Source organism: Trachurus japonicus, chromosome 15 (genome assembly GCF_045865225.1).
Source record: "Trachurus japonicus isolate A0001 chromosome 15, Traja_1.0".
NCBI lineage: Eukaryota > Metazoa > Chordata > Actinopteri > Carangiformes > Carangidae > Trachurus > Trachurus japonicus.
The window spans coordinates 30,536,701-30,554,641 of record NC_140921.1 but is presented as its reverse complement, the minus strand read 5'-3'; the positions used below and the strand labels follow the sequence as shown (position 1 = coordinate 30,554,641).

The 17,941-nt window shown below is 42.5% G+C and overlaps 2 protein-coding genes across 2 annotated transcripts in view; both read right to left on the bottom strand.

The window, feature by feature from the left end:
• The window catches only part of cep68 (centrosomal protein 68), an 81,536-nt gene that overhangs the window by 7,993 nt on the left and 55,602 nt on the right, over positions 1-17,941 (bottom strand). The gene's annotated exons all lie outside the window — the stretch shown is intronic.
• On the bottom strand, positions 2,272-16,866 carry calhm3 (calcium homeostasis modulator 3). Its single transcript, XM_085799057.1, has 4 exons — positions 16,480-16,866; positions 5,859-5,986; positions 5,548-5,675; positions 2,272-2,721 (listed from the first exon to the last, which is right to left on the bottom strand). The coding sequence occupies exons 1-4, from the start codon at positions 16,764-16,766 to the stop codon at positions 2,272-2,274; spliced, it is 993 nt and encodes a 330-aa protein (XP_085655183.1). The 5' UTR covers positions 16,767-16,866.

Sequence of the window (17,941 nt, the reverse complement as noted above, 5' to 3'; positions counted from 1 at the left end):
CATGTCAATGTGTCAATAAATTGTCATGTGGCCAAAGGACGTCCACTTGTCTGTCTTTCTGTGACTCTTCCAGTCTCTCTGTGTCTCTGTTCAACCTGCTGATGACACTCTGAGCTCAGTGGACACTTCCCTCTGACAACATCCCATCATCTGAAGCCTCCACAGGTCCAGGACAGGTACTGTTGATGGATTGTTATATGATGAAGAGGACTGTTTCAATACAAACTGTCATTGAAGCAGAACATTAAGTGGTCAATTCATGGATCAGACACTTGTGATGTTTGTGGTTCATCACCTTGTTAGAGAACAGCATGTTGTGTTATAAAAACTGAAACATTGAACAGTTGAACATGAGCATTCAAAAGTTTAGAGAAGGTCAAATTAAGTTCACCTGTAAAGATTAAAGTGCATTATAGGTGAAAATTTCATCTGAAGGCCAAATATCCAAAACTTTTTGTGAGTAGTGTGTGTTCTTGCATCATTAAGTAGTATGTTTGGGGTTTTTTGTACAGAATTGCACAAGACAAGTTTCTCTCACGTTAGACAAATAAAGAAATTTAAAAGTAGCTGCTGGAAAACCAAAACAAAGAGCTGAATGAGGCTAAAATGCTCCATAGTGCCGAGGAGACCCAGAGGGGTCTAGATATTTCATTTTGGGAGCAACAACTTGCACATACAGTATATAGTACGCGGTTCACAGTAAATGTTCAATTGTTTATTCTTTCATAATTCCAAATTTAATAGAATAAAGTAGAGATCATAATTTTGTGTGAATCTGTAGTTTGCTTCACTCCCAGATGTCCATTTGCATGGCTCCATCAATCTGTCTGAGTGGACTCAATGTCAACAACTTGTATGCAAAACCAGCCAGTCCAAAGCCTCACATATTCAAATGTCCCCTAGAACCTGGTTTGGACACTGAAAGTCAAGAGTCAAGTCAGAGACAAACGTGATAGAAACAAACAGACCTGTTACAGACTGTACCTCACCAGTCCTGTGAATGTATGTGTGTATGTCTCCATTACTGTAACACATACACATCTGTATGCGGCTTTGACCTCTTCACTGACCCAGCTCTATCAGGTTTGATGTGGTGTTCGAAGACACACAACAGCTTTGTACAAGCTCCAGTAGTGGATGAACGAGATATGTCCAGAGATGTTAGGGTGGCTGTTTCCTTCTTACTTAAACGTTGAGTCTAACGTTTCCATGCTCATGTTATTTCCTGGGAGCCTGACACTCTGGTTGACATGATGATTGGTGAGAAGGCCAGATTCTCTACAGGCATTTGTCACATGCTTCTGTTTATACACCCACAGAGGTTACAGTAACATGTGTCTCTGTAGAAGCATGATTTCAGTTTTACGTAAGAGCATGATATTCCTGACAGACCAGCAGACAGTCCCAGTCCCACTCTTGCTAATCATTAGTTAGTTTTTAGTTAGTATTATTGAATTAATATCAATATATATAATTATTTCCAAAGCACCATTTACATATAACTTAAACCTAATGGTTTCCATGTGTATGGATGTATGGATGTAAAGATAGATAGATGTATAGATGTATAGATGTATAGATAGATAGATAGATAGATAGATAGATAGATAGATAGATAGATAGATAGATAGATAGATAGATAGATAGATAGATAGATAGTTAGTTCACAGTTGTGTCTGATACTGACCAGTCAGTCTCCACCATCAGCTGAAGGAAGATGGTGAGGTACAGTTAAAGGAATAGTTCACAAAAAAATGAAATTCCCCTCATTCACCCTCATGCTGATGAAAACTCCGGAGTAGTTTTTTATTCCTCAAAGTGCATCTGGAGACCCGGGAGGCCGAATGCGAGAGCGTGCCCCAGCAAATTCAATACAGGACTGTTTGGCTGTTTAGGCTGTAAAAATGTCCTAAATGAGGTTGTTTCCAGTAAACTCAGGACTATCTCCCTTCAGGACACTTGGATTGCAGTGGACGAGCAGTGTGGAGGGATATTAAATGTTTTTTGTATAGTTTTATGGACGTTTTTGTGTCAGGTGCTATTACTCTCATATAAAGTTTTGGTTGGACTACGAACCGGCCTCCTGGGTCTCCAGATGCACTTTGAGGAATAAAAAACTACTCCAGAGTATTCATCAGCATGAGGGGGAGTCAATGATGAATGAATTTCATTTTTTGGTGAACTATTCCTTTAAATACTAATATCATATGTGAGTGCAGTCCGACTCATGTAATCTACATCTATTTGCTGCTCTAGCGTGATGAGAGTGTCCTAGACATCAGAGTATAAAGTCTTTCCCTTGGGGTCCTGCCAGGTGACGCAGGTCCTGGGTCTGTGTGCGATCCGTGTCACGTCCAGTTCAGGTTTATTGAAGTACCACTTGCTGAGCAGCTGGTTTACTTGCTCCTGCTGCGTTACCCCATGAAGCCTCTCCTCTTCTTCTTCCTCCCAGTCGTCCTTGACGTTGCGGATGAAGGGTGGATGTGGCAGCCGGAGTATGGCATCCTCCTTCATGTCCTCAAAGAACTGCACCACGCACTTCCGGGCAAAGTCGCGGGCGTGGAGGACGCAGGTCTCGTCGAAGAGCTTCTGTTCCACGTCCAGATAGTTGCTCCAGTAACGCGTCTGCAGGAAGGTGGCGTGGTCGTCGAAGCAGGGTTTGATGAGGCGTCCCATCGCTCCCAGCACAATGAGGAAGAGGAGGATGGACCAGCCGATGGCCTAGACAGGGCGAGGACAGTTAGCTACACAAAGGCAACAAAACACATCAGTCATGAGGTGCAGTGACTGTGACCACCCCACAAAGGGATGTCACTCAGTGTGTGTGGACATCTTACAAAAAAAAAAAAAGCTATGACAATGATTCTCCAGTGTCGCGCAGCCTCAAAAGCTGAATACACACCACCGGGCGAGCGGTCTATCACAGAGGCTATAGCCGGACTGCTGTGGTGTTCGGTCAGCTAAGCCGCGGCGTCTTCTCGGGGGAGAAAACGAGCACTTCAGTAAACCGGTTGCTGCCTCTGGATGAGCAGATCATCACAGAGGAAGCAGCCGGGGCTGCTGTGGTGGTCGGCCGGCTAAGCCGCGGCGTCATTCCAGGGGAGAGACCAGCCCCAACCCGGTTGCTGCCTCTGGATGAGCGGATCATCACAGAAGCAACAGCCGGGCTGCTGAGGTGGTCGGTCGGCTAATCTGCGTCGTCCTCCCAGGGGAGAAAAGGAGCCCATCAATCTACCGGCAGTTTTTTAGAGGTTTACCGCCGGCTGGATGAATTATTTTTAGGAGATACATGTTGTCTCATTCAGTGGTGTAGTCTGTAGGCTATATCAACAAACAAAACTATTTAGTCTATGATGGGCTATGTACAGTCACCACCGCTTCAACAATAAATAAATGTTTTACAATGAAACGGTCAGTCAGTTGACATTAACAATGCAGGTCGTTTTCTCCCCTGGGAGGAGACCGCGGCTTAGCCGGCCGACCACCACAGCAGCCCGGCGGTAGCCTCTGTGATAGACCGCTCGTCCGGTGGTAGCCTAGTTAGCAGCTAACTAGGCTAACGGCGGAGCAAACTTCCAAACAGGCGTCATTTGTATAAAAATAACCACATATTGGGGATCTAAACAGTCTAACATCTAATCAGATCTAAACAGCAGCCGGGCTGCTGCGGTGGGCTGGCTAACCAGCTTCATCATTCCGGGGGAAAAAACGAGCCGGGGGAGACCTGGATGACAGCGGAGGTTAGCCGGCCGACCACCACAGCAGCCCGGCGGTAGCCTGTGATAGACCGCTCGTCCGGTGGTAGCCTAGTTAGCTTAGCTGCTCCACAGATGGAGCTTCACTGCTCCGCGAACGGCGGAGCAAACTTCCAAACAGGCGTCATTTGGATAAACTAACCGCATATTGGGGGTCTTAACAGTTACTTTATCGCATGAAAAAACATTAAAACTTAATAAAGTGACGCATTAACAGTGGGAATTAAAATAATTTCTCGAGATAAACCAATAGCAGTCTTCTTCGTTAGTTTTCATTCAGCTACTCGCCAACACTGCCCCTCCTGGTGAGGAGAGCGGCCCTTTGTGAATCAGCAGCTGTGAGTTTGTGGATCTGTGTGGATCTCGGCAGGATTGTCTCAGAAATACGTCATTGCGGAAAGAGATGCGTGTGTGTGATTGGTGATCCACAAATGCAGAGTCACACTTCACAGACAGAATTTTCGGTTTTACAAATGGCTTTTTTGTTTTTACAAATGGAAAATTATACATTTACAAATATACAATATATTTACAAATACACATTTATTTGTAAAAACCAAAATACAAGTTACAAATTAGAAATTTGTATTTGTGGATAGCAAAACACGTGTGCAAACCAAGGAACATTTGTAGATCACCCTTTGTGGATAGCAAAACACGTGTGCAAACCAAGGAACATTTGTAGATCACCTTCTGTGCGTTTACAGATATTAATGAGACAAAAATAACTCCATATGAACGCACCATAACAGTCCTCGTCCCTACATCACCACATTCACGGCATCCCTTGGCTGCACACACAGCCCTGCATGCCGTTCTCTCTCCTCATTGGATAAAAATTGTAGGATACGAGAAAAGTTTTCTCCTCGGCTCAGAGCAGAGCAGAGTGACTGAAAGACCCGTGTTTCAGACCAAACACTCTATGTAAGTGATTGCTGTCGGAAGATATAACTATTCAAGACTTATATTAACACAAAAATATCGCTTACTTCTGCTTTAATTACAGGCCTCAAACGATGCAAAATACAACATTTCTACCATGTTTGTGTCTCTGTTACTTTGTTTCAGTTTCTCTCTCTGACTGTTTGGTATTAACATTATGACTGTGGTCAAAGGAGTCGATTTTTGTATGAGAACAGACAGCTCTGGGATCAGTCACCACCACTACAGCAAAGACAAAAGGCTCAGAAACATGAGACCAGTTGGAGCAAAATGTGTTAATAAAACCATCATTCATTAGTCATTCGATTATTAGTCAAGAAAATATTCAACATTTTTAATACTAGTTGATGGTAAATATACTGTATGTATCAATACATTATTGTTTATTGAGGATCCCCATTAGCCGACGCACAAACGCCAGGCTAGTCTTCCTGGGTCCTTTTCAAAAGTTCTAAATAAAATAATAATACACAGATCCAGTTACAATAAAAAGAAAGGAAAAAGGTAAACTGAGCTTGCTCATACAGTATAGAGCAAGCTGATTTTAACACTGTAACGTGCTACAAGCCCCATTCCTCAACAACATTCAACCAACTCAAAAAACACACAAAAAAGTGCTTAGGTAAGAAAAATGAATATGTTGTTCATATGTTGTTTTTACATTTTTAAATACTTATATCAAAAGATACTTCAGACCTTGTTTACTTCACCTAGTCTTCATCTGGTAATTGACTGGACCGAGGTGTGGACTAAAGGAGCCCTGACTCACTTATTTAAAGTTTTCATGAGGATAAAAGATGTGCCTGTGAGTGTGTGTATGTGTGTGTGTGCATGGGGTGGGGCAGCTTACCTGTGATTGGCAGCGTATGTAGCGAGAGACTGCTTTGCGGAAGGAGCTGTTCCTGAAGATGACGTCCTCCTTACAGGGAACTTTGGCCATGATTTTGATCACTTCTAGACCTGTGTTGTTGGGCATACCTGAGAGATCCCCACACACACATACACACACACACACACACACACACACACACACACACACACACACACACACACACACACACACACACACACACACAGCACCAGGATGGATTGTTGTGATAATGCTTAGTGAATGTGTAACTGCATGTCTCAGTGGAGGATGTTGGATGCATTTGCAGATACCTGAGAAGAGTGCAGGGTCTACACTCACACTGAAGGCACAGATGAGGATCTTTCCATCCAGTAAAGTGACCAGGATCCAGACCATGGGGGCCAGCAGGGCCCTCTGGAGCATGGCTGAGAACAGGTACCTGCAGGACCACAGAGAACCTCATGTTCAAATTCTTCAAGCGAATAGGCAAGATGGCCTATTTCTATAATCCCTATAGTCATAGGTAGGTTATTTACCTTTAATTATTATCGGTGCATGTTGGTTTTGGATCAGCGGTGCAGAGACGTGAGCTGCTCAGCTAACACAATGGAGGTGCGTGGTACTTTCATCAAACTCATCAAATACATAATCCAACAACTCCAAAACTCTCTTGTGGAGAAGTTGTGACCTGCACATTCACCACGCTATGATGTTACATTACGAGACAGAGTTGTTTTCGAGGCAAATGTAGAGCCGGAACTTTTTTTTTTGAGGGTAAGGGGAAAGTACCGATTCGTGAGCAGCTCGCGTCTCTGCCCCGCCGATCTAAAACCAGCTTGCGCCGATAATTAAAGGTAACAAACCTATTCTTAAGACTATAGGAGATTATGGCAATAAGCAAATTTGTATCCTCTCACATACCTGCAGGACTATTCCACTGAGACAATCCTTTTTAGTTGTGGGATACACAACCAACAACTTGGCTTGGTCTGACCTCAACTTGTGTTTGTATCGTCTTTAAAATCAAAATGACTTCTCATGTAGCAGGAACCACCACTGAAGTGTGGGGTGTACTCATGTTATAATGTAGATCCCTTATCATTTAGTAATAAATAAGTACATAATAAATAGTACTTGTAGTATGAATCTCCTGAATGAGCTGATGATATTTGAAGATGATAAATTATGCCAAAAAAGTGTTACATCACTACATTTATGTTGTTACATGTTACATGTTGTCAGTTGGGTGGCACTTTATAATAAGTACACACAATTAAGCGTTAGTTAAGCATTAATAAATACTGAATTCTTCACTTATAACACACAAATACTCATTAGTATGTAGTTTATAAATACAGTTAATGCTTATCAATGATGAGTAAAACATTTTTAACTGTTTATAAACTACATACTAATGAGTATTCATATGTTATAAAAGATGAATTCAGTATTTAATGCTTAATAGTGTGTATTTATAAAGGGTTACCGTCAGTTGTGTGCTGGTGACTTTTGAAACAAGCTTAAAACAGCATCCATCTCCATCTGAAGTGAGAATAAGAACTCTCACATTCAGTTCCTACAAGATTTTTCGGCGTAGGTGGCTTGACAGCTATGGAGTAGGCTGTGTTCGACGCGAGCTCCCGTTAAACCTCTATTTTAAGCGAAAAAAGTAAAGTGTAATTCGTTTCATGCTACAGTAAACTACTCCTAAACTCAGTCGGATGGTGTAACAAATCCACGGCGACGTCCAGATGGAAACGAGGCTGAATAAATACAAGTATACTGGACCCTCCAACACAAGGCCCAACACCTCCTGGAACCAGAGTACTGCCAAAATCCCGGCTAAAGTGACTCCGCCCTCGCCTGCGCCCTCACCTGCATCCCCACCTGCCTCCGGAAAGATGAACGTTGAAAGTTTGAAGTCAGAAATCCTTCTTTCTTTGAAAGCGGATATTTCAACGGTGTTAAAGTCAGAATTGAAGAATGCCCTCGCTGATGATTTTGAAAACCTCAGGAGCGAGCTGAAGGCGGTGAAAACGGAGATAATGAACAACACCGCGGCGCTGAAGCACGAGATCGACCAGGCTAAAGTTAGCATCAAAGACGTGGAGGGGGGGCTATCTGCATGGTCGGATGAAGTGGTTAATTTGCAAGAAACTGTGAACGAGATGAAGACATTAATCGCAGGGCTGAAAGCGAAGTGTGAGGATATGGAGGGACGGTCGAGGAGATGCAACATAAGAATCATCGGCGTACCCGAGACACCCGACTCAAGCACAACAACCTCTGTATCAAAGCTGCTAACTGAGGTGCTACAGTTGGATAAAGAGCCACTGATCGATCGATCGCACCGGAGCCTTGGGCAGAAGAAGACGGGCGGAAAACCTCGAGCCATTGTTGCTAAGCTACATTACTACCAAGAGTGTGTCCAGAATACTGCGGCGCGCCCGCAGCCAGGGCCCACTCAGCTTCAACGGGGAACCGATTACCATCTTCCCGGACTACACGGCAACGGTGGCTAAAGCTCGAGCTGCATTTACAGAGGTGAGGAAGCTACTTCGCGACCAAGAGGGAGTCCGGTGTTGTGGCCCTACTGGTTTTTAAGTTAACTGGTTACCGTGCTGAACAGCTGCAGATGTTTTGCGCTCCCTCAGCAGATTCGTCACAAATTCACAAACATACACAACATATTACCAGCGAGTTTCAAGTCACAATTCACATCTACCGCGGCGAATATGCTGCTGTGAGTGAGCACTAACAGTTACGTACCAGCCACATGGAAAAAAAAAATAAAGTGGAGAAAAAATAATCTTCACATATTCGCGTGGGTCGGGACCAAGGGGGCAGTTGTCGGTCTGAGAAGTGAAGCTCACTTCCGCGTTCAAAAAACTGCAATCCCCTCGGATTCCTCTGGGGGCTGGTGTCAGAAGGGAGCATTCCCCATAGACCCCCATGTTAAAATCGCCAACTTTACATCCTCAGTAAACATGTTAAAAGCCTGGTGTCAGAACGTTTTTTCGTCTCAATTGATAGTTTCTACCCCCGCACACACTCTGAGGGGGGTGAATTTTTTTTTAACTCTGCCGTTTTACTGTTATAAGGTTAAGACTCTGGCCAATTAGGGCGCGGAAACGTTGAGTGACAGGTCCGAGCAGCTCCGTGGACAGCTGCTTCGAGGCCAGTGGGCGGGTTCTCGGCCGGCCAATCCAACATGGCGCTGTTCAGGCCGCCATATTTGAGTCACAAAAACGACTCCCCAAAACCAATGGGTGACGTCACGGACGCTACGTCCATTCTTTTTACAGTCTATGGTCGGGACTCGATCTCGCTTCAGCAAAACCAATTACACCACTAACCACCTGTCTACCTCTGTGAGCCACTCAAGCTCACAGGTGCCAGCCGTTTCACTGGATATCAGTCAATTACGTCACTACAGGTAACGTTTTGACTCGAGCTGATCTCAAACAACAGGTTACCATCGGTTTGCCTTTGAAATACACGGACAATGCCTCGGTGTTTATTTAAGCAATATTACCCGAGAGTTTAAGCACACCCTCGAGGGTAATATTGCGATTATACAACAATTACCAACAAAATAAAGCGTGTAATTAAATAAATATTCATGTTGATGGACGTTTTGCTCTCAAAATTTAAAGTTTTTTGCGAGTGTGCTTCCCGTTTCCATGGAAATAAATGGGGTCTGACTAATAACTGAAACACAATCAGTCACGTCAGTAGACTCCTATGTGTAATGGAACCTAGTTCACCTCTACAGCAAATAGTCCGAACCTTAGTAACGACCTAGCAACAGAAATGATTTTCTAGTCCCAGATGAGTGAACTCTGAGCTGACGTTCATGTTTTAACGCGGTCTCGGACTTTCCTGAACTAAACCAACACTGCACAAACTCGCCCAAGTTATAACAAAGATGCCGTTTTTTTTCTTTCACAGATGTAGCTTCTACAACCGCAAACTCTGCATGTAAATGAAGTTATAGCGCCGTGTCGCCGACACAGCTGATAGAGAAAGACAAACGATTACTCCAGATTATTTAAAAGCCCAAAAGGCGCAAGCAAGAGAGAGAGGGAGAGAGAGAAACATACAGGTAATCACCTCCGTTTTATCTAATGAAATATTCAGCTCCAGGCCATATTTTAAAAAACATATTCACCGCGATCACAACTCGTGTCTCTCCGACTTTGTAACGTTACACACATGGGAGGGAGACAATCCTCGGCTGTAACGGGGAAGTTTACAATATATTAAAGCAGATATCAGTGGCACGGCCGTTTCGGCTAATGCTGTGTTCAAGGCAGGCTTTTGAAACCGTAAGTTACAGCTTCAAATCACAACTACGACTTGGTAGCGTTCCAGGTAACCCGTAGCTCGTGTTTTTACCGTCCTGTTGTCTGTGAAAGTTCCCTATAACGGCCACTCGTAACTTCCGACCCGTGAACTCGTACCAGATCGAACTGGTATGACTTCACAGGAAGGAAAAACACAAAGTACGAGTTTCCTTGAACGCACCATGAGTTAGCAGCCCCCGCCCTTGTCAGGCATCAATTGGTCCTCGTGCTACGTCACCACATTCACGCGCATCCCTTGGCTGCACACACAGCCCTTCATGCCGTTCTCTCCCCTCATTGGATAACACTTGTATCCCACAAGGAAAATTTTCTCCTCGGGTTACAGCAGAGCAGAGTGACGGAGAGACTCGTGTTTAGGCTGAAATACTTCATGTAAGTGATTGCTGACGGAAAATAGGACTATTTAGGACTTATATTAACAAAAACATTCCACTGATATCTGCTTTAACAAAAAATAAAATAACATAATTGTTCTATAAATGTGACTTTGGCAGCTGTCAGGAACAACCTACAGGAGGTCAGTGTAGTTTGTGATTTATTTTCACGAGTAATAAATGACGTTTTTTAAAATAAAAGGGGGAAAAATCCATGTTGCCATGGAGATGTGTAAACAACATGACATGGCGAAGTAATATTTTCAGTGATGAGTCAGCCGTGCTGTAATGCTGATTTGAGCACGTTCTAAATGTCTTATTGACCAATCAGATTGCTTGGTCGGAACTACTTGTTGTATAATGTTCTTTTTCCTCCAGTCTAATCAACATATTCAGCGCTACACTTCTTTCCGCACAACACTACACACTATGACAAAGCCTGTCGTGTTGAGAAAGTGATGAACTAGCTCGGAAATACTGTCAAAATACGCTAAACAATATGTAAACAAAAGCGAAACACTTGAGCCACTGCATGTGTACATGGTTGAAAAGTACGACTTGCATTTAATCACATTACTGTATTGCGAATGTTTTGTGTACTTACATTTCTTTACACTTCTCTACAGATCTTATGAAACGCAAAACGTATTTATTGGCGTGCATTAAAAGAAATGTTCACTTCAAGTCGCCGTGGTTCGAGGAAGAGATGTTACCTGAGTCTACCTGTTTCTGCCTTGTGGCTATGATGCGTTCAAGGGAACAGGGCAGCGTCGGACGTGAGTCGATTGTTTGAAATTTATTTATAGAATGTATTATTTGAACTAAGATGAAGTGTGACGATGATGATTTAAATTGACATGCCAAAATAAACAAATTGATTTAAGCAATATTACCCGAGAGGGTGTGCTTTAACGTCATTTGAGCATGATTGCGTCATTTGAGCATGATTGCGGACCTCGGCGCAAGCGCCTCGGTCCTGACCGCATCACCGTCGTGCTCAAATTACGTTTAAGCACACCCTCGAGGGTAATATTGCGATTATACAACAATTACCAACAAAATAAAGCGTATAATTAAATAAATATTCATGTTGATGGACGTTTTGCTCTCAAAATTTAAAGTTTTTTGCGAGTGTGCTTCCCGTTTCCATGGAAATAAATGGGGTCTGACTAATAACTGAAACACAATCAGTCACGTCAGTAGACTCCTATGTGTAATGGAACCTAGTTCACCTCTACAGCAAATAGTCCGAGGTACAGGTAATCACCTCCGTTTTATCCAATGAAATATTCAGCTCCAGGCCATATTTTAAAAACATATTCACCGCGATCACAACTCGTGTCTCTCCGACTTTGTAACGACATGGGAGGGAGACAATCCTCTCGGCTGTAACGGGGAAGTTTACAATATATTAACAAAAAATAAAATAACATAATTGTTCTATAAATGTGACTTTGGCAGCTGTCAGGAACAACCTACAGGAGGTCAGTGTAGTTTGTGATTTATTTTCACGAGTAATAAATGACGAAAAATCCATGTTGCCATGGAGATGTGTAAACAACATGACATGGCGAAGTAATATTTTCAGTGATGAGTCAGCCGTGCTGTAATTAAGCAATATTACCCGAGAGGGTGTGCTTTAACGTCATTTGAGCACGACGGTGATGCGGTCAGGACCGAGGCGCTTGCGCCGAGGTCCGCAAGCATCACCGAAGTGCTCAAATTACGTTTAAGCACACCCTCGAGGGTAATATTGCGATTATACAACAATTACCAACAAAATAAAGCGTATAATTAAAGGGATAGTTCAACATTTTGGCAAATTGGCCCATTGCCATAATTGCTATAGTCATAGCAATAGGTTCGTTACCTTTAATTGTAGGTGTAAGCTATTTTTAGTACAGCGGAGCGCAGCAGCTGGCTACTCAGAGCTACGCTATAAGGGAATTTCTTGGTTTCCCTCATTAAACTCATCAAATACAAAATCCCAAAACTCCACAGCGCTTTTGTAGACAAGTTGTGAGCTGCACAACCACCACACTATGAGATAATGACGGAACGATACGAAACGGAGCCGTTTTCGAGGTAAATTCATACAAAACCGCTGATGCGCGGACAGTTTTTCAGCAAGCAGTCTCCGTATTTACCCTGTATTTACCTCGAAAACGGCTCTGTTTCGTATCGTTCCGTCATTATCTCATAGCGTGGTGGTTGTGCAGGTCACAACTTGTCTACAAAAGCGCTGTGGAGTTTAGGGATGTTGAATTTGATGAGTTTAATGAGGGAAACCAAGAAATTCCCTTAGCCTCCATAGCGTAGCTCTGAGCAGCCAGTTGCTGCGCTCCGCCGTACTGAAAATAGCTTACACCTACAATTAAAGGTAATGAACCTACTGCTATGACTATAGTGATTATGGCAATGGGCCAATTTGCCAAAATGTTGAACTATCCCTTTAAATAAATATTCATGTTGATGGACGTTTTGCTCTCAAAATTTAAAGTTTTTTGCGAGTGTGCTTCCCGTTTCCATGGAAATAAATGGGGTCTGACTAATAACTGAAACACAATCAGTCACGTCAGTAGACTCCTATGTGTAATGGAACCTAGTTCACCTCTACAGCAAATAGTCCGAACCTTAGTAACGACCTAGCAACAGAAATGATTTTCTAGTCCCAGATGAGTGAACTCTGAGCTGACGTTCATGTTTTAACGCGGTCTCGGACTTTCCTGAACTAAATCAACACTGCACAAACTCGCACAAGTTATAACAAAGATGCCGTTTTTTTCCTTTCACATGTAGCTTCTACAACCGCAAACTCTGCATGTAAATGAAGTTATAGCGCCGTGTCGCCGACACAGCTGATAGAGAAAGACAAACGATTAAAAGCCCAAAAGGCGCAAGCGAGAGAGAAGGAGAGAGAGAAACATACAGGTAATCACCTCCGTTTTATCCAATGAAAATATTCAGCTCCAGGCCATATTTTAAAAAACATATTCACCGCGATCACAACTCGTGTCTCTCCGACTTTGTAACGTTACACACATGGGAGGGAGACAATCCTCTCTGCTGTAACGGGGAAGTTTACAATATATTAACAAAAAATAAAATAACATAATTGTTCTATAAATGTGACTTTGGCAGCTGTCAGGAACAACCTACAGGAGGTCAGTAGTTTGTGATTTATTTTCACGAGTAATAAATTACGAAAAATCCATGTTGCCATGGAGATGTGTAAACAACATGACATGGCGAAGTAATATTTTCAGTGATGAGTCAGCCGTGCTGTAATGCTGATTTGAGCACGTTCTAAATGTCTTATTGACCAATCAGATTGCTTGGTCGGAACTACTTGTTGTATAATGCTGATTTGAGCACGTTCTAAATGTCTTATTGACCAATCAGATTGCTTGGTCGGAACTACTTGTTGTATAATGATTGATTGAGACCATTCTAATCATTTCCAAACAATCGACTCACGTCCGACGCTGCCCTGTTCCCTTGAACGCATCATATTCACCGCAGCCAGAAACAGCTAACTTCACCTCTTCCTCGAACCACGGCGACTTGAAGTGAACATTTCTTTTAATGCACGCCAATAAATACGCTTTGCGTTTAATAAGATCTGTAGAGAAGTGTAAAGAAATGTAAGTACACAAAACATTCGCAATACAGTAATGTGATTAAATGCAAGTCGTACGTTTTTCACCCATGTACACATGCAGTGGCTCAAGTGTTTCGTTTTTGTTTACATATTGTTTAGCGTATTTTGACAGTATTTCCTAGCTAGTTCATCACTTTCTCAACACGACAGGCTTTGTTGTGGTGTGTAGTGTTGTGCGGAGAGAAGTGTAGCGCTGAATATGTTCATAGACTGGAGGAAAAAGAACAATAAACACCGAGGCATATGTCCGTGTAGGATTAGGATTAGAATCCTATACACGCTTCCGATGGCTGCAGTTCGCACCAATAATAATTTATCCACCTATTTTGAGCTGAAGCGGGGCACAAGACAGGGGTGCCCTCTGTCACCACTTTTGTTTGCTGTTGCACTTGAGCCGCTTGCATTAGCCCTGAGGCAGTGCCCCACCATTAAAGGGATACACCGGGCAGGTTTGGAGCATAAAGTCTCACTTTATGCCGATGACATGTTATTATTTATATCGGACCCCCTCTCAAGCCTTCCTGAATTATCGACTTTACTCACAAAGTTCGGAAAATTATCTGGCTATAAGGTCAACTTTGAGAAAAGTGAACTTATGCCTATCTCTTCTGTAGACAGATCATACTTTGGGACGACCCCCTTTAAATTTAGTCCCAACAAAATAAAATATTTAGGTATTTGGGTCACACGTAATCACAAGGATCTCTATAAGGCTAATTATCATCCCCTATTAAGTAATCTTAAACAAGACCTGGAGCGTTGGGACCCTCTGCCTCTCTCCTTAGGGGGAAGGATCAACACGATTAAGATGAACGTTCTCCCTAAGTTTTTATATTTATTTCAATGTCTCCCTATTTTTCTAACAAAATCTTTTTTTTTCCAAATTAAACAGTCATATTTCATCATTTATTTGGCATAAAAAGCAGCCCAGGATTAATAAAAATATATTACAGAGGCCTCGCACAATGGGAGGTATGGCACTTCCAAATTTTATGTATTATCACTGGGCTGCCAATATAAGAGCTTTGCTATACTGGTTGAGAGATGATGGCTTGGATGTTAATAGTACTGAATGGACAGGGCTGGAGAGGGCATCCATTGGTTCTTCCTCCCTAGCAGCTCTATTATGTTCCAAATTACCTTTGGATCAGCCTATCTCAGCATTCACTACTAATCCAGTTGTTATTCATTCAATTAAAACCTGGAACCAGTTTAGAAGGACCTTTAACCTCACTGATCTTTCACTTGCTACACCATTGATGAAAAATCATATGTTTGTCCCGTCAATGATGGATGAAGCTTTTAATGTCTGGGCAAGAAGTGGATTATGTACATTGTCTGATCTTTATATTGAAAATAAGTTTGCTTCTTTTGCACAGCTGCAACAGAAATATGGCCTTAACAAATCACACTTCTACAGGTATTTGCAGCTTAGAGGGTTTGTGTCTTCCAACTCTGACTGTTTCCCACTGAGCCCTCCTGAATCTCTGCTTGAAACAATTTTGAAATCTAAAGTCAACATAAAAAAAATAATAGGCAGAATTTATACATTACTCAATACACATAACATGAACAGTCTGGACGGCCTTAGAATAAAGTGGGAAACCGACTTAGACCAAACGATTTCAGAGGAAACATGGCAAAAAATTATTCAGCGAATTTACTCTTCCTCTATATGCCTCAGACACACTGTGGTTCAATTCAAAATAGTCCACCGTCTTCATTGGACCAAAGATAGATTGTCTAGGATTAAGGCAGGTTTTGACCCTACATGTGATCGTTGCAGACAAGCTCCTGCTACACTACTGCACATGTTTTGGTCATGCCCTATGTTATACAGTTTTTGGCATTCTATCTTTGAGACATTTTCCAGAATTTGTGGGAAAACAGTGCACCCATCTCCTTTGATTTCACTATTTGGTGTGGCTCCGGTGGGTGCTGCTTTTTCTGGGAACCACCTAAGTATGATGGCCTTCTGCTCTTTGTTGGCCAGGAGACTTATCCTGTTTAAATGGAAAGATGCTTCCCCCCCAACGTATGGCCAATGGATAAGGGAAGTTATGAGTTATGTTCATTTAGAAAAAATTAGATATACTGTAAGAGGGACCACTAGAAAATTCTATGTCATATGGCAGCCATTTATCTCCTTTGTGGAAGGCACGGCAGCTATTAACATATCTATGTAACCCAAATGTATGTTTTTTTTTTTTTGTTTTTTTTTTTTTGTTTTTTTTTCTTCTTCATTTTCACTTCGTTATAGTCTTCTTTTTTATTCACCTAGTCTGTGTATGTGTCAATCTGGATGTATTGAAATTTTCTTGGGTTCCAGTACAAGTGGGTGGGGGGCACGGGAAGTTTGTTTGTTTGGACAGGAACTAATTTTGTTTGTTCCATGTGTGAATTGTATTTCTTGTATTTGTTATATTTGAAAAATAAAAAAGACCTTGATCAAAAAAGATTTTTCGGCGTATTGACGACAGTGGTAACTTCAGATCGCTGTGTAATGGTGAGAACTAAATCTTCGACTCACTTCACCACAGCAGGGTTTTTGGATCTGTTCCCGAGCGGTCTCATCCACTCGTCCATCATGACGCCCGTGTGTCTGTTGACCAGGACGCCCAGGAAGAAGAGGATGATGGGCGGGACGATCATCACTCCCAGAGAGTACAGCTTGTTGTACTGAGGGAGGCAGGGGCAGTTGAAGTCGAAGCTGGTGTAGAGCTTGACGCTGACCAAGGCCAGGATGATGCAGATACCGTTGGAGATGGACTCAGAGTTGGACTGGAAGTACTGCAGGACCAACTTCAGACGCTCCATAGTTGTAATCGGTAATTAGTGTTTAAAATATATCCAAGCTTTTAGTCTTTTAAGAAGAAACTGTGTAGAACCACACTGATTATTCACTCTACCTCACAATATGAACCAATCCTTCCAGTGTCAGGAAACAACCTGATCCAGCAGTGATCCAGGGAGAGTCTGAGAACACATGAACACACCTGAGCAGGTGACAGAGCAGTGGCCACACCCTGCCCCACTGTCACAGGCTTAAAGGGATAGTTCACCCAAAATTCAAATTTCACTCATTATCTACTCACCCTCATGTCGACTAAGAGCTGTGAGAATTTTCAGAGTCCTCCGTGCCTTCTCTGAGTTACAAATCACATGAGATTTGCACTGACACAGGGAGATTTGCACTGACACAGGAAGAGCAGTGAACCGAGACACTGGGAGCTTCCGCTACAAACAAGCTTTTTATTTAATTTTTTTCGGAACAATTTCTCATGTCGGGGCTTCAATACCAGAGGGACATTACAGACGAGCAGTATGGAGGTATTTGGATGTTTTTTGGACGAAGAAAGTTGGTATCCATTGACAACCATTATATGGACAAATACTGCTGCATGGACCCCCCCGTAACTCAGAGAAGGCACGGAGGACTCTGAAACTTCTCACAACCCTTAGTCGACATGAGGATGAGTAGATAATGAGTGAAATTTGAATTTTGGGTGAACTATCACTTTAAAGGAGCCACAGCACGACTTCCATTCTGTGTTAGAGCCATGAGGACTGAGCCTCAAAGGCAACTTCAAAGCACATAGGAGTGTAGAGTACACACACCACCACCACAGGCTGCTGCTGGATCTATTTAAGTCTGTATGTGTAAGACTTAAAAGTGGTGGCTGTGAGAACATCAGAGAGTCTGAGCCCATTTTACAGCTGTTACACAGTGTGGATAAAGCAGAGAACATGGATCTGCTTTATCCAAACCAGGATCCAGTGAAATTTAAAGTTTGACTCAGTAGCACAACTCAGAACCTGACAGGATCCGTTGCTATCTGAGCTAGGATAGCAATTACTTTTTATAAATCGGTGAAAATCTTTTTAGATTCAGCTTCCTTTGAATGATTTGTTTGGAAATAAGCCCAAATAAAAGTTTAAATACTGGGGAAATAAATAGACAAAGTTAAGAAATCATAGTTTATTTATATAAA

Excerpts from the sequence above, each read along its gene's own strand:
- calhm3 (XM_085799057.1), bottom strand. The coding sequence starts at position 16,766 with ATGGAGCGTCTGAAGTTGGTCCTGCAGTACTTCCAGTCCAACTCTGAG. Across the intron at positions 5,987-16,479 it reads AAAAACCCTGCTGTGGTGAA|GTACCTGTTCTCAGCCATGC; the intron begins GTGAGTCGAAGA and ends GTGGTCCTGCAG. Across the intron at positions 5,676-5,858 it reads AGACCCTGCACTCTTCTCAG|GTATGCCCAACAACACAGGT; the intron begins GTATCTGCAAAT and ends GGGATCTCTCAG.